The sequence below is a fragment of the Pogoniulus pusillus genome, chromosome 19 (genome assembly GCF_015220805.1).
Source record: "Pogoniulus pusillus isolate bPogPus1 chromosome 19, bPogPus1.pri, whole genome shotgun sequence".
NCBI lineage: Eukaryota > Metazoa > Chordata > Aves > Piciformes > Lybiidae > Pogoniulus > Pogoniulus pusillus.
Window position 1 is genome coordinate 6,841,013 of NC_087282.1, and position 26,502 is coordinate 6,867,514.

General features: G+C 50.5%; 1 protein-coding gene across 12 annotated transcripts in view; it reads right to left on the reverse strand.

The window, feature by feature from the left end:
• MBNL3 (muscleblind like splicing regulator 3) overlaps nucleotides 1–26,502 on the reverse strand; it is a 132,963-nt gene that overhangs the window by 68,720 nt on the left and 37,741 nt on the right. For 11 of the 12 annotated variants that reach the window (XR_010305736.1, XR_010305735.1, XR_010305737.1 and 8 more), the window contains exon 2: nucleotides 13,472–14,744. Coding sequence is in view for 9 of the 12 variants with exons in the window: in XM_064159098.1 (XP_064015168.1) it covers nucleotides 13,472–13,645 (174 nt within the window). In the remaining 3 variants the exon portion in view is untranslated. Of the gene's footprint in view, nucleotides 1–13,471; nucleotides 14,745–14,864; nucleotides 15,002–26,502 lie in introns of those variants that run through there. The other variant, XM_064159100.1, reaches the window with a different exon arrangement.

Sequence of the window (26,502 nt, forward strand, 5' to 3'; positions counted from 1 at the left end):
CCTGGAGTGTTGTGCCCAGTTCTGGGCTTCCCACTTCAAGAGAAACAGAGAACTACTCAGATGCTGAGGGGGCTGGAGCATCTCTGAGGAGGAAAGGCTAAGGGTTGTGAGGCTGGAGAAGAGAAGGCTGAGAGGGGATCTCCTCAATGCTGATCACATCTACAGGGCAAGTGGCAGGAGGATGGAGGCAGAGGCTCCTCAGTGGTGTCAGTGACAGGACAAGGGCAGTGAACAAGGTTCCACACAAACAGAAGGAAGAAAATGATTCCTTTTGAGAGTAGCAGAGTCCTGCAGCAGACTGTCCAGAGAGGTTGCAGAGTCTGCATTTCTGGAGGCATTCCAAACCTGCCTGGACATGTTCCTGTGTGACTGTCCCTTTCCTGGAGATGTTCAAAACCAGGCTGGACAAAGCCTCAGGCTATCTGGTGTAGTAAATGGTGTCCATGCCCATAGCAGGGACACTGGAACAACTTTAAGGTCCCTTCCAACCCTCCTGCTAGTATCGTGTGTCTCTAGGTACCACAGTCTCACAGTATCACCAAGGTTGGAAGAGACCTCACAGGTCATCAAGTCCAACCCTTTACCACAGAGCTCAAGGCCAGACCATGGCACCAAGTGCCACGTCCAGTCCTGCCTTGAACAGCTCCAGGGACGGCGACTCCACCACCTCCCCGGGCAGCCCATTCCAGTGTCCAATGACTCTCTCAGGGAAGAACTTTCTCCTCACCTCCAGCCTAAATCTCCCCTGGCACAGCCTGAGGCTGTGTCCTCTCGTTCTGGTGCTGGCCACCTGAGAGAAGAGAGCAACCTCCTCCTGGCGACAACCACCCCTCAGGTAGTTGTAGACAGCAATAAGGTCACCCCTGAGCCTCCTCTTCTCCAGGCTAAACAATCCCAGCTCCCTCAGCCTCTCCTCGTAGGGCTGTGCTCAAGGCCTCTCCCCAGCCTCGTCGCCCTTCTCTGGACACACTCAAGCATCTCAGTGTCCCTCCTAAACTGGGGGGCCCAGAACTGAACACAGTACTCAAGGTGAGGTCTAACCAGTGCAGAGTACAGGGGCAGAATGACCTCCCTGCTCCTGCTGACCACACCATTCCTGATGCAGGCCAGTGACCCTGCTCTAGCAGGGGGGTTGAACTAGATGACCTCCACAAGCTCCTTCCAACCCCTACCACTTAGGGATACCACAAAGTGCCAGTCTACTTCAAAGGAAATACAACAGCAGCAGTCCTTAGGGACCAAACTGAGTTTAAATCCATTTTCCCCACTCTCAGCTGTTTGATGCAACAGCTACCCAAAGCACTGATGATATGCAGCGAGGCAGACAAGCACCCAGACAAGCCAGAGCGCTGCTCCAAATCTACTTCTCATCACCAAAGGCTGTCTCCACTCAGGTTAAGTGCCTTAATGACCCAGCCAGAAGTGAAGGTTTCTCACGAGGGTGATGTTAGCTCAGCACTGCTTGATTTGCATTTCCATTACATCCAGTTGAGACACGCAGGCAGAGCTGCCCCAAAAATATCTCTATGGCTTTGTTTGCTTTCTTCTTCCTCTGGAAAAGCAGAACCATATGCTAAGTTTAGTAGGTGCTTTTAGCTGTTTCCAAGTTTGGAGGTCATTTAAATTAAAAAGGAAGAGAAGGAGGAGAGAAGGAGGAGAGAAGGAGAAGAGAAGGAGAAGAGAAGGAGAAGAGAAGGAGAAGAGAAGGAGAAGAGAAGGAGAAGAGAAGGAGAAGAGAAGGAGAAGAGAAGGAGAAGAGAAGGAGAAGAGAAGGAGAAGAGAAGGAGAAGAGAAGGAGAAGAGAAGGAGAAGAGAAGGAGAAGAGAAGGAGAAGAGAAGGAGAAGAGAAGGAGAAGAGAAGGAGAAGAGAAGGAGAAGAGAAGGAGAAGAGAAGGAGAAGAGAAGGAGAAGAGAAGGAGAAGAGAAGGAGAAGAGAAGGAGAAGAGAAGGAGAAGAGAAGGAGAAGAGAAGGAGAAGAGAAGGAGAAGAGAAGGAGAAGAGAAGGAGAAGAGAAGGAGAAGAGAAGGAGAAGAGAAGGAGAAGAGAAGGAGAAGAGAAGGAGAAGAGAAGGAGAAGAGAAGGAGAAGAGAAGGAGAAGAGAAGGAGAAGAGAAGGAGAAGAGAAGGAGAAGAGAAGGAGAAGAGAAGGAGAAGAGAAGGAGAAGAGAAGGAGAAGAGAAGGAGAAGAGAAGGAGAAGAGAAGGAGAAGAGAAGGAGAAGAGAAGGAGAAGAGAAGGAGAAGAGAAGGAGAAGAGAAGGAGAAGAGAAGGAGAAGAGAAGGAGAAGAGAAGGAGAAGAGAAGGAGAAGAGAAGGAGAAGAGAAGGAGAAGAGAAGGAGAAGAGAAGGAGAAGAGAAGGAGAAGAGAAGGAGAAGAGAAGGAGAAGAGAAGGAGAAGAGAAGGAGAAGAGAAGGAGAAGAGAAGGAGAAGAGAAGGAGAAGAGAAGGAGAAGAGAAGGAGAAGAGAAGGAGAAGAGAAGGAGAAGAGAAGGAGAAGAGAAGGAGAAGAGAAGGAGAAGAGAAGGAGAAGAGAAGGAGAAGAGAAGGAGAAGAGAAGGAGAAGAGAAGGAGAAGAGAAGGAGAAGAGAAGGAGAAGAGAAGGAGAAGAGAAGGAGAAGAGAAGGAGAAGAGAAGGAGAAGAGAAGGAGAAGAGAAGGAGAAGAGAAGGAGAAGAGAAGGAGAAGAGAAGGAGAAGAGAAGGAGAAGAGAAGGAGAAGAGAAGGAGAAGAGAAGGAGAAGAGAAGGAGAAGAGAAGGAGAAGAGAAGGAGAAGAGAAGGAGAAGAGAAGGAGAAGAGAAGGAGAAGAGAAGGAGAAGAGAAGGAGAAGAGAAGGAGAAGAGAAGGAGAAGAGAAGGAGAAGAGAAGGAGAAGAGAAGGAGAAGAGAAGGAGAAGAGAAGGAGAAGAGAAGGAGAAGAGAAGGAGAAGAGAAGGAGAAGAGAAGGAGAAGAGAAGGAGAAGAGAAGGAGAAGAGAAGGAGAAGAGAAGGAGAAGAGAAGGAGAAGAGAAGGAGAAGAGAAGGAGAAGAGAAGGAGAAGAGAAGGAGAAGAGAAGGAGAAGAGAAGGAGAAGAGAAGGAGAAGAGAAGGAGAAGAGAAGGAGAAGAGAAGGAGAAGAGAAGGAGAAGAGAAGGAGAAGAGAAGGAGAAGAGAAGGAGAAGAGAAGGAGAAGAGAAGGAGAAGAGAAGGAGAAGAGAAGGAGAAGAGAAGGAGAAGAGAAGGAGAAGAGAAGGAGAAGAGAAGGAGAAGAGAAGGAGAAGAGAAGGAGAAGAGAAGGAGAAGAGAAGGAGAAGAGAAGGAGAAGAGAAGGAGAAGAGAAGGAGAAGAGAAGGAGAAGAGAAGGAGAAGAGAAGGAGAAGAGAAGGAGAAGAGAAGGAGAAGAGAAGGAGAAGAGAAGGAGAAGAGAAGGAGAAGAGAAGGAGAAGAGAAGGAGAAGAGAAGGAGAAGAGAAGGAGAAGAGAAGGAGAAGAGAAGGAGAAGAGAAGGAGAAGAGAAGGAGAAGAGAAGGAGAAGAGAAGGAGAAGAGAAGGAGAAGAGAAGGAGAAGAGAAGGAGAAGAGAAGGAGAAGAGAAGGAGAAGAGAAGGAGAAGAGAAGGAGAAGAGAAGGAGAAGAGAAGGAGAAGAGAAGGAGAAGAGAAGGAGAAGAGAAGGAGAAGAGAAGGAGAAGAGAAGGAGAAGAGAAGGAGAAGAGAAGGAGAAGAGAAGGAGAAGAGAAGGAGAAGAGAAGGAGAAGAGAAGGAGAAGAGAAGGAGAAGAGAAGGAGAAGAGAAGGAGAAGAGAAGGAGAAGAGAAGGAGAAGAGAAGGAGAAGAGAAGGAGAAGAGAAGGAGAAGAGAAGGAGAAGAGAAGGAGAAGAGAAGGAGAAGAGAAGGAGAAGAGAAGGAGAAGAGAAGGAGAAGAGAAGGAGAAGAGAAGGAGAAGAGAAGGAGAAGAGAAGGAGAAGAGAAGGAGAAGAGAAGGAGAAGAGAAGGAGAAGAGAAGGAGAAGAGAAGGAGAAGAGAAGGAGAAGAGAAGGAGAAGAGAAGGAGAAGAGAAGGAGAAGAGAAGGAGAAGAGAAGGAGAAGAGAAGGAGAAGAGAAGGAGAAGAGAAGGAGAAGAGAAGGAGAAGAGAAGGAGAAGAGAAGGAGAAGAGAAGGAGAAGAGAAGGAGAAGAGAAGGAGAAGAGAAGGAGAAGAGAAGGAGAAGAGAAGGAGAAGAGAAGGAGAAGAGAAGGAGAAGAGAAGGAGAAGAGAAGGAGAAGAGAAGGAGAAGAGAAGGAGAAGGAGAAGAGAAGAGGGAAAGGGGAAAGGGGAAGGGGATTGCAAACCTGTACCAGTCAGAAATAATAACTGCAGTGAAGTCAGCAAAAAGCAGCTACAAATTAACCTGAAAACAACTAAGAACAGCCTGAGGTGCACCACTTGCAAGCTCCTAAGGAGAGTTTATTGCCCAAGCACAGCAAACTTTGCAGGTGACTGTGGGACCTGAACTACTATTAGGAAGTAATAACACTTCTTTTAGAAAACTATTGGGTCAAAAGTCTACTTTTAACTCTTTGTTTCATGCCTGTCTACAGACAACTTGCCTGGTCATTTTTTTTCCTAAGCTAGAACTGTTTTGAAACATGCAGAGGCTTAATGATGGGATTTAAATTCACACCCCTGGAATTCCCACCATGCCAGTTTCTGGCTCTCAAAATCTCTGCTATGAGAACAAGCTGAGGGACCTAAGGTTGTTCAGCCTGGAGCAGAGAAGGCTCCAGGGAGCAGCCCTCCAGTACCTGAAGGGGGTTACAAGAAGGCTGCAAAGGGACTGTTCCCAAAGGCCTGCAGTGATAGGTTGGGAGGCAATGGTTTGAAGTTTAACAAGAGCAGGTTTAGATTGGATGTTAAGAACAAATTCTGCACCATGAAGGTGATGGAACATGCAACAGGTTGTCCAGGAAAGCCCCATCCCTGGAGATATTCAAGGTCAGGCTCAACAAGGCTCTGAGGGCTGCCAGGAGTGGGGGGACAGGCTCTGCTCACTGCTCCCTGGGATAGGACAAGGAGCAATGGATGGAAGCTGCAGCACAGGAGGTTCCAGCTCAACACAAGGGGGAACTTCTTGCCTGGAAGGGTCCCAGAGCCCTGGCACAGGCTGCCCAGAGAGGCTGTGGAGTCTCCTTCCCTGGAGCCTTTCCAGGCCTGTCTGGATGTGCTTCTGTGTGACCTGTGTCAGATAGGATTGTCCTGCTGTGGCAGGGGGCTTGGACTCAGTGATCTCCTTGGGTCCCTTCCAACCCCTAACATCCTGTGAGCCTGAGGATGATGTCCCTGCTCACTGGAGGGAGGTTAACACTAAATGACCTTTGCAGGTCCTTGCCAACCCAAACCACTGTATGGCTCTATGAAAATGTCCTTCACTTGATTTCCATGGGGACTCATCCATATTTCCATATAGAACCCAGATTTTCATAGAGAAGCAGCCACATTCATAAAGCAAATTTCAAAGCAAACAAAAAAAAACCCAAACCAAGCCAAGCAAATATAAAAAAACCTCCAAACAAAACAAAACCAAACCCAAACACCACAAAACAGCCAAACCCCACCACACCTCCTAAAGCTGGGGCCTGAATTGCTTTTAGAAGCCCTGAATCCACAGTGCAGATACTCAAGGCCTGGAGCACAGCCCTGTGAGGAGAGGCTGAGGGAGCTGGGGGTGTGCAGCCTGCAGCAGAGGAGGCTCAGGGCAGAGCTCATTGCTGGCTACAACCACCTGAAGGGAGGCTGTAGCCAGGTGGGGTTGGGCTCTGCTGCCAGGCAAGCAGCAACAGAAGAAGGGGGCACAGCCTCAAGCTGTGCCAGGGCAGGTCTAGGCTGGATGTTGTTAGGAAACTTTTGTCAGAGAGAGTGATTGGCATTGGAATGGGCTGCCCAGGGAGGTGGTGGAGTTGCCACCACCAGTCATCTGGAGGTGTTGAAGCCAAGCCTGGCTGGGGCACTTAGTGCCATGGTCTGGTTGGTTGGGCAGGGCTGGGTGCTAGGTTGGGCTGGCTGAGCTTGGAGCTCTCTTCCAGCCTGCTTCATTCTATCATTCTACGATTCAAACTGTGAGCAATACAGCACAAAGCCTCTGCAAATCACAAAGCCTCTGGTACATGAAGGGGTCTACAGGAGAGCTGGGGAGAGATTCTGACAAGGGCTTGTAGTGCTAGGATGAGGAGCCACGGCTTTGAGCTGGAAGAAGGGAGATTGAGAGTGGAGATTAGGAAGGAATTCTTTAGAGTGGGGGTGGTGAGACACTGGCATAGGTTGCCCAGGAAGGATGATGCTCCCCTCCTGGAGGCGTGTAAGGCCAGGATGGATGAGGCCTTGAGCAACCTGGGCTGGTGGGAGGTGTCCCTGCCCATGGCATGAGGGGTGGAAGCAGATGACCCTTAGGGTGCCTTTCAACCCAAACCATTCTGCTAATCCATGAATATTTGCTGTGCATCACCTAAGCACTTCCATAATGTACGTCTCTAGCTCCTAGTGCCCATCTCTCAGCCTACTGCTGCAGCAGTGTTCCTAGTGACCTGAGAAGATGCTCTCCTTTCCTGACATCTCCAGAAACTGAAGACCACAGCAGACAATCTGCTGGCCAGGGAATAAAGCAGCAGACAGGCTCATGCCACAACCGCCGGATGCAGACTGAATGGGAAGGTTAATGGCCTGAGTGGCGCTGGCAGGCAGCCCACCACAGTGCCACCAAAAGCATGTGCACACAGTGCCACCAGGCAGCAAACCCTGCCCTGACCCTTGCAAAAAGCACCAGCTGTGGTGGGATGGTGGACACCACAGCTGGGAGAGAAGCTGAGGAAAGGTCATCTGGGTTTACAGTGATAAAGGACACTTCTTGCAATTATCTGAGGGGTGGGTGTCAGGAAAATGGGGCCAGTGGTCCCCAGCAACAGGACAAGGGGAAATGAGCATAAACCTGAATACAGATCATAAGGGAGAACTTCTCTGAGGGTGGGAGAGCACTGGAACAGGCAGCCCAGAGAGGTGGTGGAGTCTCTCTGGAGAACTTGAAGGACCACCTGGATGTGTTCCTGTGTGACCTGCCCTAGGTGAATCATAGAATGAAGCAGGTTGGAAGAGAGCTCCAGGCTCAGGCAGCCCAACCTAGCACCCAGCCCTGCCCAACCAACCAGACCATGGCAATAAGTGCCCCAGCCAGCCTTGGCTTCAACACCTCCAGCCACAGCCACTCCACCACCTCCCTGGGCAGACTATTCCAATGCCAATCACTCTCTCTGACAACAACTTCCTCCTAACATCCAGCCTAGACCTGCCCTGGCACAGCTTCAGACTCTGTCCCCTTCTTCTCTTGCTGGCTGCCTGGCAGCAGAGCCCAACCCCACCTGGCTACAGCCTCCCTGCAGGCAGCAATGAGCTCTGCCCTGAGCCTCCTCTGCTGCAGGCTGCACACCCCCAGTTCCCTCAGCCTCTCCTCACAGGGCTGTGCTCCAGGCCCCTCCCCAGCCTTGCTGCCCTTCTCTCAACACCTTCCAGACCCTCAACATCTCTCTGCAATGAAGGAGCCCACAGCTGGACACAGCACCCAAGGTGATCCTGCTCTGGCAGGGAGGTTGGACTTGACCTTCAGAGGTCAACTCCTACCATCCTGTGATTCTCTCTTTCATTCCAAATGTCTCAGAGGTGCCACTGGGACCTGCCCAGGAGGTACCACAAAGCATCAGCCAACTGCCCAGCAGCCCCAGCAGTCAATTCTGGAAGGGGGAAGCCCCAGCATGGCTGGGCTCTTGTGCCTCTGGGCTGCCCTGCCCCAAGCAGAGCTGCCTGCCCTTTCACTCACACAAATTAATTCAGAAATCTCTGCTCATCCAGAATAACCAAGGGGGAAGGGTGAGGAGAGCCAGAGCTCTCTTGGCACTTGATTCAGATCTGTGAACAGCTTCTCACAAGGCACTATTTTTAAGTTTCTCATCAATGTGCTTGAGAAAGTTTCCTTCTGCTGCCTACAAATGTGCAAACTCCCCCTTTGATGAACCACAGCTCAGGATAGTAAGATTCAGCCCTGTGTGCTTCCAATCGAACCAAGGGCCAGTAGTTCATGATCAAAGCTTTGCACAACCACACAACCTCCTGTAGAGCCCCAGCCAAGCACCAAACAACCCCCACCAACACCTTTAGGAGTCCTGTCTGCTCTTCACGAGTGTACAGGTAGCACAGAGTCACCCATCAAACAGCCCACACTGAGGCAGCCTGCCTGCCGCTGGAGCTGCTCCTGCTTTTCCCACTGGCACAGAAGCAGAGCTGCCATAGCAGAGAGAGGCAAAAGCCAAAAGATACAACAGAAAAGCATCGAGCTGCAGTAAAGCCTTCAGCCAGCAGGACAAGGGAGGTTCTTCTGCCCCTGTGCTCAGCACTGCTCAGGCCACCCCTGGAGTGCTGTGTCCAGTTCTGGGCTCCTGCATTGCAGGGAGATGTTGAGGTGCTGGAAGGTGTTTGGAGAAGGGCAGCAAGGCTGGGGAGGGGCCTGGAGCACAGCCCTGTGAGGAGAGGCTGAGGGAGCTGGGGGTGTGCAGCCTGCAGCAGAGGAGGCTCAGGGCAGAGCTCATTGCTGGCTACAACCACCTGAAGGGAGGCTGTAGCCAGGTGGGGTTGAGCTCTGCTGCCAGGCAACCAGCAACAGAACAAGGGGACACAGCCTCAAGCTGTGCCAGGGAAGGTCCAGGCTGGGTGTGAGGAGGAAGTTGTTGTCAGAGAGAGTGATTGGCATTGGAATGGGCTCCCCAGGGAGGTGGTGGAGTCTCTGTGCCTGGAGGTGTTGAAGCCAAGCCTGGCTGGGGCACTTAGTGCCATAGTCTGGTTGGTTGGGCAGGGCTGGGTGCTAGGTTGGGCTGGCTGAGCTTGGAGCTCTCTTCCAACCTGCTTGATTCTATAGTTCTATGAAACACAGAGATACAATGTGTGACCTGCCCAGCGAGGTGAAGCCTCTGTAGGCTGGGTTATCACAGGTCCCTGTATGAAGGCATTGTTCAGCCTTAAAAAGGTCTGTGAGGAAAGCAAAACAAAAAAACCCCGAGCACCAGCTCTACACAATGGATGCAGATAAGCAACCTCTGAACAAAGCCCTGGGTGACTGCAAGACAAGAGGAAAACTTATTAGCTGCAATCATCCTATATCCTGTCTGCAACAAAGCAACACAGATGTTCTGCCAAGGCAGGGCGTGAAAAGATGAAAAGAGCACTAAGCAGCTATGAGAGAGGGTCAGGTTCAGCAGCTGGCAGAGGCAAACAGCAACTAATCCCACCCAGACAGCCACAGCACGGGCACGAAATACTCTTCTGCACTGGCTGAGAACATCATCATCATCATCATCTCCTCCTTTGCAGCCCAGCAGGCAGCTGTGTGCTGGCTGCATCCAGAGCAGAGAGAGCTGCAACACAGGAAGGGGATTCTGCCCCTCTGCTCTGCTGAGACCCCACCTGCAGCTCTGCAACCTGTTCTGCTGTCTCCATCACAAGAAGGACCTGAACTGTTGGAGAGGGTCCAGAGGAGGCCATGAAGATGACCACAGGGCTGGAGAACCTCCCATGTGGGGACAGGCTGAGGAAGTTTGGGCTGTTCAGCCTGGAGAAGAGAAGGCTCCAGAGAGACCTTAGAGCAGCTTTTCAGTACTTGAAGGGGGCTACAGGAGAGCTGGGGAGGGACTTGTGACAAGGGCTGGGAGTGCCAGGATAAGAGACAATGACTTTGAGCTGGGAGAGGGTAGATTGAGAGTGGAGATGAGGAAGAAATGCTTGAGAATGAGGGTGGTGAGACACTGGCACAGGTTGCTCAGGGAGGTTGTGGATGCTCCCTTCCTGGAGGTGTTCAAGGCCAGGTTGGATGAAGCCTTGAGCAATCTGCTCTAGTGGAACAAGTCCCTGCCCATGTCAGTAGGGTTGGAACTGGATGATCTTTGAGGTCTCTTCCAACCTAAACCATTCTATGAGTCTCTCAGTAAAGGAGGACATTGTTCTACCCAGGAGCCCCTCAACACCACTGCCAGCCCAGCTCCAGCCCAAGGACAGAAGGACCACTGTGTGAAAGTTTAGTCACCGGGGTGGGAAGCACATGGTGTACACACACACAGACACCTCTCCACGACACAGCAGACCTATGGGATCCATGCACCTGGAGGAGTGAAGCACCCCAAGACTTGTGTTCTGAGAAGTGGGGTACAGAAGCAGCTGCACCACCAACCCTTAGCCAACGACTCTGCGCAGTCCGACCTCTCCCGCAGGGTACCTCCCAAAGGCAGAGCTGTCAGCCCCACCACAGGCCTTTGCCAAGGCTGGAAAATCTGGAATGAGCTGTTCCCTGGAAAATTCAGGCCACTTAAGTAGCACACACTGGGAACCTGCTACTGTGTCAAGTGCAAACTGCGACAAGGACATCCTTTAACAAGCAGCCCCATGGGAAAACAGGCTGAGCTCCAGAAGCTCCACACCCCACTGCTTTGCTTACCTCTTCTGCTTTCCCAGCATGGTGTTCCCCATCCCACTGCCCACTGCTGAAGCACAACTGTGGGTGGGATTTGAACCCCAGCTGCACAGAGCCCAGCAGAAGATCATACCCTACTCCTCTGCTGTTTATTTGGTTTTCTCAATGTGCTGCTCCCCAGTCTGCTGCCCACTGCTGAAGCAGGAGAATCATAGAATGGTTTAGGTGGGAATAGACCTCAAAGTTCAGCCAGTTCCAAGCCCCTGCCATAGGCAGGGACTCCTCCCACTAGAACAGGTCACTCAAGGCCTCATCCAAGCTAGCCTTGAACACCTCCAGGGAGGTTGTGGAGCACAGAAGCACAGAATTTGATCTTTGATCACATTGGGTGCTTCTGTGCTCCACAACCTCCCTGGGCAACCTGTGCCAGTGTCTCACCACCCTCACTGCAAAGAACTTCTTCCTAACACCCAGTTTCAATCTCCCCTCTGCCACTTCAAACCCATTCCTCCTCATCCTGTCATTACCAGACCTTGTCAATAGTCCCTCCCCAGCCTTCCTGTAGCCCCCTTCAGATCCTGGAAGGCCACTCTAAGGTCTCCTCCAAGCCTTCTCTTCTCCAGGCTGCAGAGCCCCAACTCTCTCAGCCTGTCCTCAGAGCAGAGCTGCTGCAGCCCTGTCAGCATCTTGGTGGCCTCAAAGATTACATTCTGTGCTTCTGTGCACCACAACCTCCTTGGAGGTGTTCAAAGTCAGGCTGGATGAGGCCTTGAGCGACCTGTTCTAGTTGCAGGTGTCCCTGCCTATGGCAGGAGGGGTTGGAACTGGATGATCCTTGAGATCCCTTCCAACCTAAACCATTCTATGATTCAAAGTATCTGCACTGCCACTGGTTACAACTCAAAAGTTTCAAGGGCATAAAAAATATTACTTCTTTTCTTGGCTTTCTTTTTTCCTTCCCATGGTAAAAACATTTTTGTCTCTCACTGTCAGCAAGGCAGCAATGTAAATGAACATCTGAAAGTCACTGTAGAACTAAGAGTGGCTGCATCTAATCAGATTAAAGAGAACAAACCCAAATGCAAACAGGAAGCTTGAGCTTCTTGGTAAAAAGGGAAGAGAAGTGAAAATGAAGCAGCAGCCCCAAACTGTAATAAATTGGGTAAAGCCACATTAGGCCAGAGCCAGCCCCGCTCTGAACCTCTGCATACATCAATTCCATCAGCTCTGCTACTCATCATGTTCACAAAAATCAGAGCAAACCTTTCCAAGCAACAGTTGGAAGTTCAAGGGAAAATTTCTGAGCTTGTAAAACTTAACAGATTCCTTCTAACTCAAACAGGTTCATTCCTCTGATCAAAACACCAAGGTCAGGAGTTCTCAACAGCAAGCAGTTATCCATGTTGTCTCAGGGTTCACACAATCCTATTTCAAACACCTTGGAGGAGCCACACTTCAGGGAGAGAGAGGAAAAGAAATGGATATTCCTTTCCTGAGAACCATGGTGAGGCAATCTCAGAATCATAGAATCAACCAGGTTGGAAGAGACCTCCAGAGATGCCCACCTCTCCCCATCCTCTGAACCCCCCGTCCCCACTACCGCAACTCGGAGCCCAAGTGTTTGGTAAACTTGGAAAGTCAACCCTGGGGCCCCAAAAATGACTTTGGCCCAGGCAAAGAGCCATTTACTGTCTGCAAAATCAGCTCTGCAGGGAGCTCAGAGCAGAAAGGCTCAGCTCTAACTCAGCCCTAGCACAGCCATGGTGTTTGCAGAGAGCTCAGAGCAGAAAGGCTCAGCTCTAACTCAGCCCTAGCACAGCCATGGTGTTTGCAGAGAGCTCAGAGCAGAAAGGCTCAGCTCTAACTCAGCCCTAGCAGGGCCATGGTGTTTGCAGAGAGCTCAGAGCAGAAAGGCTCAGCTCTAACTCAGCCCTAGCACAGCCATGGTGTTTGCAGAGAGCTCAGAGCAGAAAGGCTCAGCTCTAACTCAGCCCTAGCACAGCCATGGTGTTTGCAGAGAGCTCAGAGCAGAAAGGCTCAGCTCTAACTCAGCCCTAGCAGGGCCATGGTGTTTGCAGAGAGCTCAGAGCAGAAAGGCTCAGCTCTAACTCAGCCCTAGCAGGGCCATGGTGTTTGCAGAGAGCTCAGAGCAGAAAGGCTCAGCTCTAACTCAGCCCTAGCAGGGCCATGGTGTTTGCAGGGAGCTCAGAGCAGAAAGGCTCAGCTCTAACTCAGCCCTAGCACAGTCATGGTGTTTGCAGAGAGCTCAGAGCAGAAAGGCTCAGCTCTAACTCAGTCCTAGCACAGTCATGGTGTTTGCAGAGAGCTCAGAGCAGAAACGCTCAGCTCTGACTCAGCTCTAGCAGGACCATGGTGTTTGCAGGGAGCTCAGAGCAGAAACGCTCAGCTCTAACTCAGCCCTAGCAGGGCCATGGTGTTTGCAGGGAGCTCAGAGCAGAAGGGCTCAGCTCTAACTCAGCCCTAGCAGGGCCATGGTGTTTGCAGGGAGCTCAGAGCAGAAACACTCAGCTCTAACTCAGACAGGGATGCTCCTTGCAGGATGCATGGCCCCGGTGCCCGTCTTCCCGGCAGTGCTGTCCTCGCAGCATCTGGGCTGCTCCTCATCTACAGGCGAGCATTAGAGTGCATCTGCAACTCCGGCTCCAGGAAACACATGTGAAGTTGATTCATTATCTGGAAGCGCTGCTTTCATTTCTGCTCCTTGGAAGCACGTTTCAGCCCCCAGCATCTGCCACGCTCCGGACACAAACGAAAGGTTTCTCTGCTTTTCCCATCTGAGTTTCATCTGCTGCCCACGAGGCGCATCCTCCATTTCAAGTACACCTGAGCCACCGCGGGATAACACCCTGGACCAAACACTCTCTCCCTGCCACGCCTGATGTCAGGCTCAGCCTGGCTCCCAGGCACCCTTCGCAGAACCCAGAGCGCTACTCTCTGCGGGAGGGAAGGGGGGGGGGGGGGGAAAGCAAAGCGAGCCGAGGGGAGGCAGGCATCAGCTCTCACCTTGAGCGAGTCAAAGCAGGCAATCACTCGTCCGTTCTCCACATGGCAGCTGCGCGACGGGTGGGCGAACTTGCACTCGGCGTCGGAGCGAGAACAAGTCCCTCTCTGGAACTCTCGGCACACTTCTAACGTCAGCCATTTTGTATCACGAACCAGGGAAACGTTTACAGCCATATTAAAAACCCCCACGGAGGAACTCCAGCCGCCAGCAAATCGCCACCCTGCTTCGGGGGGGGGCGGGCAACGTTTGCACTGCCGACCTGAAGGGCTGGGTTGGTTTCTTCTATTAAAAAAGGTGGGGAGGGGGGAGGGGAGAAAGAAGGGGGGGTTTTGGGGGGGTTAAAAAAGTGAATTCAAGTGAAAACTCGACGAAAGAACTAACTTGTTGCTTTGGTAGAACTCCTATTCATCAGCACTTAGGTTTTTATTCGCTTGAAGTCAAAAGCCGTGTCGGTTTAAAACGAGAATTAAAACATAAAGCCAATCGTAAAATAGAAATCTTATTATCCCAACAAGCGAGAGGGAAACAAAAAACCCCAAAATCAATCATCAAATTAGAGGCCAGCTCCTAAAAGTGCAATCGTAGAAGTTAAAACATGAAGTGTTTTGTTTTGTTGTTGTGCCGCTGCCCAAAGTTTACCGGCGGAATAACTGGGGGCAGACGTTCAAAAAGCCTTCTCTGTGCTCTCCAGTTAATGGTTTCGATTACTCCCCTGCGGAGGGGGTTTGGGGGGTGGGGGGGGTGGGAAAAAGAAAAGCTTATGCTGCTGGCAGCGCTTCGGTCCTTGGTGAAGGGGAGAAAACTTTAGGGATTGTATTTATTATCTGTTTGGTTTCGTTGGGTTGGGTTTTTTTTTTCCTTGCTTAATAAAAACCTGCGCTTCCCGAGCATCAAAACGAGCCCCAAGGACGTCTGAATTGGTTTGGGTGGTGGTTGTTGTTGAGTTGGTTTTTTTTTTCTCCCCTCTTTCGATATTTGCTACATACTCGAGGAAAGGAGGATAAAACAACAAAAAAAAATCGAATAAAATGGCTGAGCGAACTGAGTGTGAATGGGGAGCAAAGAAAAAAAAAAAGAAAAAAAGGGAAAAAAGGGAAAAAAAAAATCCAAACGACAAAACTAAAGGGCAAGGCTGGAGGAGTTTGCCGTCAGCGCACGAACCGCAAGCAACGCCGGATTAAAACGAGAACGGGGGCGAAGGGGGGCAGGCAGAGGCAGCCCTAGACAGAAATCCAAGCAGCGGTGGCTTCAGGAAAGGCACTTTTCAGCAACCTGCAGGGAAAACAACAGAAAAAGAGAAACGGAATCAGCCCCGAGCCGGCGCTGGCAGCGCTGAAACGGGCGCGGCGCTGCGCCGGCAGCCATTGTGGGTACCGGCGGCATTTCCCGCACCGAGCTGCGCATGGGAGGAGCGGGCGGCCAATGGCGTTTAGCGTTGCAGCAGCGAGAGCGGGCAGGCGACCAATAACGGAGGTCGTTTCATAGCGGCGCAGCCTGGCAGAGCCCGGGGTTCGTGCCCGCCGCAGGGGAAAGCGCCTCACGCCTCGTCCCCACTCACCTCCCCGCTGCCCCGGCCCGCGGAGCGCAGGGACTGCGCGGGAGCCCGGGAGCTGCGCGGAGCCCGGCAGCGCCCAGGCGGGAACGGGTCGAGCGCCGCCTCCGCAGAGCCTCGGCAGGGCGACTTCCCGGCAAGGGCCAGCAGCGTGGCGTGGGCACGATCGAGCGAGCAGCGCTCCCAGGCCAAGCAAGGAGGTTGCACTCGGCAGGCTTTTCCCATTGATTTACTCCTCAAACTTGGTTTTGGTTTGCTTTCGTTTATAATTTTCCATTACTTTTTCTATCATTTTCCCCTCCATTATTTTCTAGTTTGTAATTTTATTCGTTTTTAAAATCCCTTTCTTCAAATTGTTGCAATCTTTTTTGCTTCCAATCCCTTTTTTTTTTTTGCTTCCAATTATTTTTCCTTCCAATTATTTTTGCTTCCAATTCTTTTTTTTTTTCTTCCAATTATTTTTTTTCTTCCAATTAATTTTTTTTCTTCCAATTATTTTTATTTCTTTCTTTTGTGTTTTTTTTTCTTCCAATTCTTTTTTTTGTTTGTTTGGGTTTTTTTGCTTCCAATTTTTTTTTCTTCCAATTTTTTTTTCTTCCAATTCTTTTTTTGCTTCCAGTTCTTTTTCTTTTGCTTCCAATTCTTTTTTTTTGCTTCCAATTCTTTTTTTTTGCTTCCAATTCTTTTTTTTTGCTTCCAATTATTTTTCTTTTTTTTTTTTTGCTTCTAATTATTTTTTTTTCTTCCAAATTTTTTTGCTTCCAATTCTTTTTTTTGTTTTTTTTCCTTCCAATTTTTTTTGCTTCCAATTCTTTTTTTTTCTTCCAAATTTTTTTGCTTCCAATTCTTTTTTTTTTGCTTCCAATTATTTTTGCTTCCAATTAATTTTTTTCTCCCAATTAATTTTTTATCTTCCAATTTTTTTTGTTTTATTTTGCTTCCGATTCTTTGTTTGTTTTGCTTCAAAATTTTTTTCTTCCAATTTTTTTTTGTTTTTTTTCCTTCCAAATTTTTTTGCTTCCAATTCTTTTTTTTTGCTTCCAATTCTTCTTTATTTTTTGCTTCCAACTCTTTTTTTTTTACTTCCACTTCTTTTTTTTTGCTTCAAATTATTTTTTTCTTCCCATGATTTTTTTCCCTTTTCCATTTATTTTTCCCAATTTTTTAATTATTTTTTTCCCCAAAAAAATTTTAAGCTTGCTTTCAATTTCTTTTATTATTTTTTTTTCATTAGCTGCCTCCTCTTCCCTTTTCTGATGAAAACTTTCTGGCAGGAAGAGCAGCCGGCAGCTTTCTTGTATACAAAGCAGAAGGAGCTGCTCCTGCTCAGCAGCCCCCAAACCACTTCACGTTTTTAAGGTATTTAACCCATCACTAACTGCGGATCTGTACCAGCAGCAGCAAACCTGGGATGGCACAAAACAACAAATGACTGCTTTCAAAGTTGCTGCTCTATGGATTCAGAACCTACAAAACTAAAAGCAAACTCCACAGGGAAAAAAAAAACAAAACAAACCCAAAGAAATCTATGCCACACACACGGAAAAAATTAACTCATTGCTCACAGCTGTAGTTTTCCACCAGACTAAAGGCAACTCGAATTACTCCTACTTGTGTTATACAACAAGCTGCTTTCAATGCATTCCTATTCATGCTTGGCATGCACTAAAATGTTAAGCTGTCCCTAGAGTTTCCCATTCTAATATTAGCCGTTCCAGTGCTGCTGGATAGGGTTGGGCTCTTTCCAAGTTCCCAAAATCCAGCCCTTTATCTTCCCGAAGTACACCCGCCTAGCTTTGCAAACACTTGACAGGCGCGGGATGTTGCTCGTGTGACTGCTATTGAGGCTTCAAGCTTGCCCAGGAGAAGAGCCTTCAACTACAAGAAAAGGAAGCTTAAATTCCTCTTTTATTACTGCAATTACACTGATCAGTAACCGAAACCTAAAGGAGCTGGAACAGCCAAACGGCGCTACCAAGGAAGTGTGGGAAGAGGCTGTCAGCAGCAGTGGGGAGGGAGCACAGAGATTCACAGATCAAATTGGTTTGCATGTATAACCCCCCCCCTACGTTTTGTTAAACCCACACTGCGAGTATTTTCTAGGCTGATTGCAGCCAAGTTGGTAACAAAACCTGCCCAGACCCTTTGCAGTCCAGCCTGCAGCATCAGCACTGACCCAGGCTTCTGGAAAGACCTTTGCATTTTTGTACATCGGGTGGGAAACAGAGATGGCAAACATCAGGTTTGCTCAGCGTGTTCTGAACATCAAAGGGGGGGGGGGGGAAGCATGTCTAGCCATGCTCGTGTCTCCTGGGTTTCATAAAAGGACAGAGATGCTCTAAACCCATTCCCAGTTTTGCAAATGAAGCAAAACTCACCCAGGAATTCTGTTCACTGATAGGTGGGCTCCCTGTCCAAATAAGCTCAGCAAGGAGGAAAAAACCTGTGGAAGCCTTCTGCAGAGAGCTAGGGACTGGCTGGGTGCAGCTCTTAAAAAACAAGATAGAACAGGTCAGATATGGGTGGGGATTAGAAAGAATGCTCCATCAGAAGCTGCCTGGAGTAGACTGAAATACAACCATCTTGTGGGCTAAGTGCCTCTTCTACAGCTTCAGGCTCCCAGGGGAGCAAAGCTCTGCTAATGCTGGGGTCTGAATGCAGTAGGTCTGAATTGAACACACAGTTCCACCAAGATGCAGGAACGGTGCAGTAACCTCTGCCACTCCTCAGACCTTCTACTCTGAAAGGTAACAAATAAAGCATTCATCTCCCTCTCCCATGCAGCCTTAAAGCACAGAATCACAAAACCTTCTCTTAGAGGAAGAGACTTCCAGGGATCAGCGAGTTCAACCCCCCTGCCAAGGCAGGATCACCCAGGGTAGTCTGCACAGGAATGCATCCAAGCAGGTTTTGAGTCTTCAGAGAAGGAGACTCCACAACCTCCTCTGGGCAGCCTGCTCCAGGGCTCCAGCACCCTCACTGTAAAGAAGCTTCTCCTCCTGCTGAGGTGAAACCTTCTCGGTTCCAGTTTGTAAGCCAAAGCACCCATGTGCAATGCAGGCACACAGGTATGTGCCTGCATGCTCCTCAAGGCAGAATCACAGCATGGTTTTGGCTGGAAAAGACCTTTAAGGTCATCAAGTCCAATCATTCTATAACTCTACCAAGCCTGGTGTAAGCCATGTCCCTCAGCACCACATCTCTGCCTCTTTGAAACACCTCCAGGGGGTGGGAAAGACAGGTCAAATAAATCCTACAAACCAGTAAAGACTCCGATATATGTAACATAGTTGCTACTTTCGTTTTACAGCTCTTAGGGGACAGTAACCAAACAGGAAAGTCTGAAGAAATACTGCTGATGGGAACAGAGGCTCCCTGCCCCACACTGCAGGGCAACACACACCTCCCCTGTGGGAGAGGCTGAAGGAGTTTGGGTTGTTCATCCTGGAGAAGGCTCTGGAGACCTTAGAGCAGCTTTCCAGCTCCTGAAGGGGGCTGCAGGAGAGCTGGAGAGGGACTTTTGACAAGGACAAGGGTCAACGGCTTTGAGCTGTAACAGGGGAGATTGAGAGTGGAGATGAGGAAGGAATTCTTGAGGGTGAGGGTGCAGAGAAACTGGCATAGGCTGCCCAGGGAGGCTGTGGATGCTCCCTCCCTAGAGGTGTTCAAGACCAGCTCAGATGGGGCCTTGAACAACCTGGGCCAGTGGGAGGTGCCCCTACCATGTCGGGGGGGCTTGATCTAGATGATCTTTAAGCTCCCTTCCAACCCAAACCACACTATACCCTTCAACAAACGTGCAGAGTGAGACACAAGGAATATTCTGTGCTATGGAAGCAACCTGCCTTGCTGAGGAAGGACAAACAATCATCCCAGACCCACAGTCTAGGGCTCCTGTTCCAGGGAAAGCTAAATGAATGACCAAACTTTCCACACCGGGGGGGGGGGGAGGGTCTCAAGCCTGCAGGCTGCCTGCCAGCCCGCAGCACACAGCAGCAGCACACGCTGCCCCCCACCACTTGTTTGCTCTTGCAGTCAGGAGAGCACTGAGGCACATGCTTAAATCTGAGCGTTGCTGACAGTTCTTCCCGGAAAGAAGCAAACCTGAAGCATGTACTTAAGTGCTTTGCTGAATCAGGGCCTAAATAAACCAATCTGATTCACAGGTTTCTCAGGGCTGGGAGGCCAGCAAGCACAGGCAGCAGTCGCCGTGTTTCGGCAGCTTACCTGATCGCAGAAGAGAGGAGCACGAGTTAGGCTTTTCTGCAAGGCAACAGACACACTTCTGCCAGTTTGGGCTGCTGCAAATTCCCTCTCCATGTGGCAAGCCAAAAACGTGTGCATGCAGAGCTGACACCACCCCCAGCACTGTTTCCTGCTGCAGCAGGGCTCCTGTGCTTACCACCTAAGGATGAAACGCATTGGGCAGGAACCCACTGCTGACACTATAAAGCTTTCAGTCTCCTACATTCCAGCTCTGGGCAGCAAGCAACTGCAATCATTCTTGACATCAAGCACAGGCTGCCCAGGGAGGTTGTGGAGGCCTCCTCCCTGGAGGTGTTTAAGTTGAATTTGGATGAGGTCTTGAGCAACCTGGGCCAGTGGGAAGTGTGCTTGCTCACGGCAGAGGAGTCAGAACTAGGTGATCTTTAAGGTCCCTTCCAGCTCAAACTGTTCCATGATTCTTAGCATGATGCATCCTTACAATTCCCCAGTTTTCTTCCATTGCTACTTTCTTTTGGTGGGGTGAGGGAGGGAGGCAGACAGGGAGCTGGCATTTTACTTTGTTCTCCCGCTTATTTCAAATGGGAGGAATGAAAGCAGCAGGCTAGAATCAACACACAACAAGGCTAAAAAGTAGCTCCAGAAACAACAAGCTTCATTAGTGTGCAGGAAATACAACACACAGAGTAGCTGCTGCCTTTTACACCCTTCCCAGCAAGCCAGATCTGTCTAACAGAGCTCATCTCCTCTGCTACCAGATGAGACAATCTCATGTCGGCAGCAGCAAAGCAGGAGAAAGCAGCAGAGCCGAGAGGAAAGCCTGTGGAAGCTGTAACATCCCTGCAGCCCTTGCCTCAGGGCCACTTACTGTCCGAGCTGCAGGAGGACAGGGCTTGCTCCGGCTGCCAGCCTTGCAGCTACTGAAGTCACAGGCAAGCAGGGCAGGCTGAGGAGCAAAGGTCAGGCCAGGGCTCGTCTCTGGCGGGGCCGAGATGCCCTCAGCACTGGAGGTAATGCCAGGACAAGCACATTCACTTGGCACTTGAATTCCTCCTGCTTTCCACAAAACCCATCCCCTTCTTCTGACACCTTCCATGGATGTCAACTGGTGAGGACACATCCTGACAGCCGAGTTCAGAGATGGTAATTTATGTGACAGGGTGGATGCAGGCATCTCCCAAGTGTAAATGATGCTATTTGAGAGAGATGTTTGGTTATTTATTTCTGTATTATCCTCTCTGAAAACATAAGTGACTCAGTGGAAGTGGCAAGGTAGGTCCCTCAGTCATTGTTCCTCAAGGAACAATGTGTCCAGTTCTGGGCCCCTCAACTGAAGAGAGATGTTGAGGTGCTGGAAGGTGTGGAGAGAAGGGCAGCAAGGCTGGGGAGGGGCCTGGAACACAAACCCTATGAGAAGCTGAGGGAGCTGGGGGTGTGCAGCCTGCAGAAGAGGAGGCTCAGAGGTGCCCTCATTGCTGTCTACAACTACCTGCAGGGAGGCTGTAGCCAGGTGGGGTTGGGCTCTGCTGCCAGGCAAGCAGCAACAGAACAAGAGGACAGAGTCTCAAGCTGTGCCAGGGCAGGTCTAGGCTGGATGTTAGTAGGAAGTTCCTGCTAGAGAGAGTGATTGGCATTGGAATGGGCTGCCCAGGGAGGTGGTGGAGTGCCCGTGGCTGGAGGTGTTGAAGCCAAGCCTGGCTGGGGCACTTAGTGCCATGGTCTGGTTGGTTGGGCAGGGCTGGGTGCTAGGTTGGACTGACTGAGCTTGGAGCTCTCTTCCAACCTGCCTGATTCTATGATTCCAAGGATTTCTGGGTCATGACTGCTTGGATGAGAAGTAAAAGGATTGTTGTCCAAACTGGTAGTGCTGGGGGTGTGAATGGCAGCTATTCCCATTCACCTGCAGTGGAACAGAGACAGTGAGGCCTGTAAGGAGACACTTGAGCCTTCCCAAACCTAAGTGCCAGCTTAGCACATGATGCTCTCCATGCACCTCTCCTCAAGACAAGCCACCAGCTTGTGACAGGAACCAAAGGACTTGCTCTCCTGAGTGAGCTCAGCCCTGTACTGCCAGGCTGCAGCATACTCCACCCAGTTTTGCAGGCTATGAAAGTTCAGGCCCAGCCAGTCTGGGTGGATGGACACCCCTGAGGCTCAGCAACAGCAATGCTGTGCTCTCAAGCTTGCAAAATTCAGACCTCAATTCTTTCACCAACTCCACTATGACTTTCCTGCCACTTCTGAACTTTCAATGTTCTCTGAGTGTCTAGATATTGTCAGTACCAAAAAGGACTTTGTTAATAGCCTTTCCTCAAAGCACTAAATTCAGCTGGCAGCACAAATGACACTCTCACTCATCAGCCCTTGTGCCTTTGAGATGATGCTGTGACCTCAGCTCTTTGATTGCACTTTAATGGGTATGGAAGAGCTCGGTGTACCTGCCACTCCCTCCTCAATCAGCCAGAATGGGGAACTCCTCCCTCAAACTGCAGTGAGATACTTCCACCATCGATCACTGCTCCAGATAAATTCTGTGCTCCTGGAAACGCTGCGTGGCAAAGAGAAAGGGGAACAATGACAACGGCACACTGGACTGCTGTGTTCTGAAAGAGAAACAAACCTCTGTAGCAGAGCATCAGCATCCAGCCCACAGCATTTTCACGCTCCCACAGCAAACCAAGTCTGAGCATCTTCCCCAGGCCTTTCTTTCTCCTCCATTTTCACAGCAGTAATAAAGAGAAACACATGCAGCTACAGCCTTGCTCTGCAAAGGGACCAAAAAGGTAAAATTGAGAGCAAGATTTCACTGGGGAGTCCTTACACTGGTATGTCTACTGGCAATGATGCAGGAGATAACCTATATTTGAAGGGAGCTTTCAGAGTCAGTCAGATGAGGGCCAGGAAAATGATCAGGGGGGCTGGAGCACCTCTGCTGTTAGGACAGGCTGAAGGAGCTGGGGGTGTTCAGCCTGGAGAAGAGAAGGCTCTGGGAAGACCTAATAGCAGCCCTCCAGTACCTGAAGTAGGCTGCAAGAAGGCTGCAGAGGGACTGTTCGCAAAGGCCTGGACCGATAGGATGGGAGGCAATGGTTTGAAATTGGAGAAGAGCAGATTTAGATTGTGTGTTAGGAACAAGTTCTGCACCAGTAGGGTGGTGGAACGCTGGAACAGGTTGCCCAGGAAAGTAACTGAGGCCCCATCCCTGGAGATATTCAAGGTGAGGCTCGACAAGGCCCTGAGCAACCTGCTCTAGTGGAGGATGTCCCTGTTCACTGCAGGAGGGGTTGGACTAGATGACCTGTGAAGATCCCTTCCAACCCAAAGCATTCTGTGATTCTATGATTTTGAACTTCAGAAAAGCCCATGGCAAGCTAAATGTTGTCATGACTGAACCACAGGGCAGCTCTGCTTTGCTTGGGACTGGTCCAAAAGTGCTGTACAACAGCAAAAAAGCCCCACAAAACCAATACCCTTACGGTTGAGGTGTGGATTCTTCATTGCTGAAGTCCCCCTCAGCAAGGTTCTTCCCCTCCATCAGATAAAACCCAGCAGTGCTCAGACTCCAATTCCTCTGCTGTTCCAATGCCAGCAGCTTGTACACTGCAGAGCTGCCTCCAGCGTGGGCTGGCTCCGACCCCCTGCGCTCACACGGGCTGTGCACTTGGGACAGCAGCCATCCCTGCAAGAGGCAGCTTCTCATCACCTGTGCTTAATGGGCTGCAGCATCAAGCCTGAAGAAGGTCAATTTATTCTCTGTGACCTGCAAGAGGGTTGGTTTGGTGTTTTTTTTCCCCTCTTTGTTGCTTTCAAATTAGAAAATAATGGTCCATTTTTTTTGACTCTGACCCTCCACAGTTTAAAACAAACACTGGGGACGTGGCAGACACTTTGACTATTTCCTTTCTGAACATTCTGTACCTGGACACTTTCTCCCTCAGGGAACAGTTTACTTAATTTAAGGTAGACTTTCAGAGCTAGAAGAAAATAAACCTCCTTTTGTTCTTCCCACTCTGCAAAGGAGCAGGTTTCCTCCACCGTGGCCACGCGTGAAAGGTTTCTGTTCGAGATCTAATCGCAGATGTTTGGGGCTGGCTCAGCCTTGAGTGCTGCCTGCTCAGAAGAGGAGGACAGAACCCAGATGCCACATGTGCATATGAAAAAGCCTCAATGCTGCTGCAACGGAGAATCAGCGCTGGCAGGGCAGGAGCCCACTGCAGAAGTGGCTGCATGCACAAGGCAGATGTTTGGGCATACAGGTGCCACCCATCGCCATACTGGGGGAGCAGTGAGAGTGGTCAGAGGACTGGAAGCCCTGCCATGGGAGGAAAGGCTGAGTTGGGTCAGCCTGGAGAAGAGAAGGCTCAGGGGAGACCTTATCACCATGGACCAGGTCAGAGTGGCTGCCTCCTGGTAGACTCCCTTCATACAAGGAGTGCCATGAGGCAGACAAGGAGTGCAAGTTACTGCTGGGGACATTCCCATTGGGCTCCAAAAGGAAATGTTTGCCATGAGAACAGTCAGAGCCTGGAATCAGCTCCCAAGGGAAGCAGTGGAGTGCCCTGCACTGGGCAGTTGGAAGCTCAGCTTGCCAGGGTGCTGGGGCAGCTCACTGAATCTCCACTGTCACCCAGAAAGGTTGGAGCAGATGACCCTTGGGGTCCCTTCCGAGCTGGCAGTCTGGGATTCTGTCCTTCTTTTCCCACACTCTTGCTGCTGGCTTAAAGTGGCTTTGTGGAGTGGGGGTTCCTGGGCATGACCTCTGTGGGAAGAGAAGGACAAGGAAAGTCCTCCTGCTTCTCAGGAGCACAAACTGCATCCCACCTTTCAGGCAGCTTGGCAGCCTTGGCTCCTGGCTGTACAGCCTCCAGAAGATGGCTGTGGTGCTCTGCAGGGACAGCAGTGCTGCTGTCCTAGGGAAGATGGATCTTCCCTCACAGAAATCACAGAAACATTCCAGCTGGAAAAGGCCCTCAGGAGGACCAAGTCCAACCCAGATCTCTACTCTACGAGGCTCATTCTAAACCATAGCCCCAAGCACCGCATCCAAACCACTGTTAAACACATTTGGTGACTCCACCACCTCCCTGGGCAGTATATTCCTCTTGCTAGGAATTTTTTTTTCCTAATGTCCAGTCTAAACCTCCCCACTGGCAGCTTGAGGCCACTGCCTCTTGTTCTATCACTAATGACCTGTGAGCAGAGACCAGCACCAACCTCTCCACAACCTCCTTTCAGGTAGCTGAAGGCAGACCCAGGCACCTCTGTTACCTGGAGAAGTGGCAGCTGAGAAACCAAGGAGGGGAAGGACAAAAAGAAGCAATAAAAAGATAAAGCAAAGGAAGCCTTCAGCTGTGTAAAAATACTCAAACAAGTACAAATAAACTTGGAGAACTTTATGCTCCCTTGTGCACATGAAATTCTGCACATTCACACCATGCAGCAAACAATCACAGGAAAAATGAATGCCAAGCTTAAGAAAATATTGGGAAAAAAACCACATTTGTTTCTGAAATCTACCATTCTTTGCTGTGGGACACAGGGATCCTACACATCCTCAGCCACCTGGAACATTCACAGCCTCTTTCCCTTCGTACTCAACCTCCACCACCTCTTGTCCACCACACTTCTAAAATCCTGTCACAGAATCAAGCAGGTTGGAAGAGAACTCCAAGCTCAGCCAGTCCAACCTAGCACCCAGCCCTACCCAATCAACCAGACCATGGCACTAAGTGCCCCAGCCAGCCTTGGCTTCAACACCTCCAGGCATGGCTACTCCACCACCTCCCTGGGCAGCCCATTCCAGTGCCAATCACTCTCTCTCACAACAACTTCCTAACAACATCCAGCCTAGACCTGCCCTGGCACAGCTTCAGACTCTGTCCCCTTCTTCTGTCCCTGGGTGCCTGGCAGCAGAGCCCAACCCCACCTGGCTACAGCCTCCCTTCAGCAATGAGCTGAAGACAGCAATGAGCTCTGCCCTGAGCCTCCTCTGCTGCAGGCTGCACACCCCCAGCTCCCTCAGCCTCTCCTCACAGGGCTGTGCCCCAGGCCCCTCCCAGCCTTGCTGCCCTTCTCCAAACACCTTCCAGCACCTCAACATTTCTCTGCAATGGAGGAGCCCAGAACTGGACACAGCACTCCAGGGGTGGCCTGAGCAGTGCTGAGCACAGGGGCACAAGAACCTCCCTTGTCCTGCTGCCCACAGAGCTCCTTAGCCAGCCCAGGATGCCACTGGCTCTGTTGCCCACCTGGGCACACTGCTGTGCCAGGTATTAATAGAAGGGAACATCTTTTCTCCATGTGCCTGGAGAGCCTGGCTGACGCAGAATTCCCACTTGGTTGCTCGTTGAGCAGAGCATCCCCCGGGAAGGCTCATACCCCACGGGTATGGGATCGCAGTGTGTCACCACTGCTCCCAGAGAGCTGGAGCAGGAAAGGGATCTCATCCTTTAACTGGTTCCAAATCAGCTGACAGTAGAAAATCAAAAGCCCCAAAGAACAAAAACGTGCATGTGTGGCTATCCTAACAACAAACCTATTCAGAGAAAGGGGGGGGGGAGTCCCTTTGAAGCACTGCACTGCTTGCAGCCCTGGAACACCCCGTGGAAAGGTGTTTGTTCTGCTGAGGCACATGTGTGGGTCCAGCACAGCAGCTGCTCTCATTTTGTTCAAGGAGACCAAAAAATAAAGGAAGAAGGAAAAAACAAAGCAAAACTCCAAAACTCCTCAAGTTGCAATGGTTTTAGAGTGCCTTTTTGGCTTAGAAATGTCCAGCAGAAGGTGGCAAATAGCTCCCAGCCACTTGTCTGTGGAGGTGTTTTGGAGAAGAGCTAACCCTCCCAGAGTGAAGGGGGCAGTGTGCCCAGGTGGCATCCTGGCCTGGATCAGGAAGAGTGCGGCCAGTGGGACAAGGGAGGTCTAGGCTGGATGTTGTTAGGAAGTTGTTGGCAGAGAGAGTGATTGGCATTGGAATGGGCTGCCCAGGGAGGTGGTGGAGTGGCTGTGCCTGGAGGTGTTGAAGCCAAGCCTGGCTGGGGCACTTAGTGCCATGGTCTGGTTGCTTGGGCAGGGCTGGGTGCTAGGTTGGGCTGGATGAGCTTGGAGCTTTCTGCCAACCTGCTTGATCCTATGATTCTAAGGCAAATAGTATCTTGGCTTGTATTGGGAATAGCATGGCCAGCAGGACCAGGGGTGTAATCCTGGCAGTGTACTCAGCACTCCTGAGGCCTCACCTCAAGCACTGTGCAGCTCTGG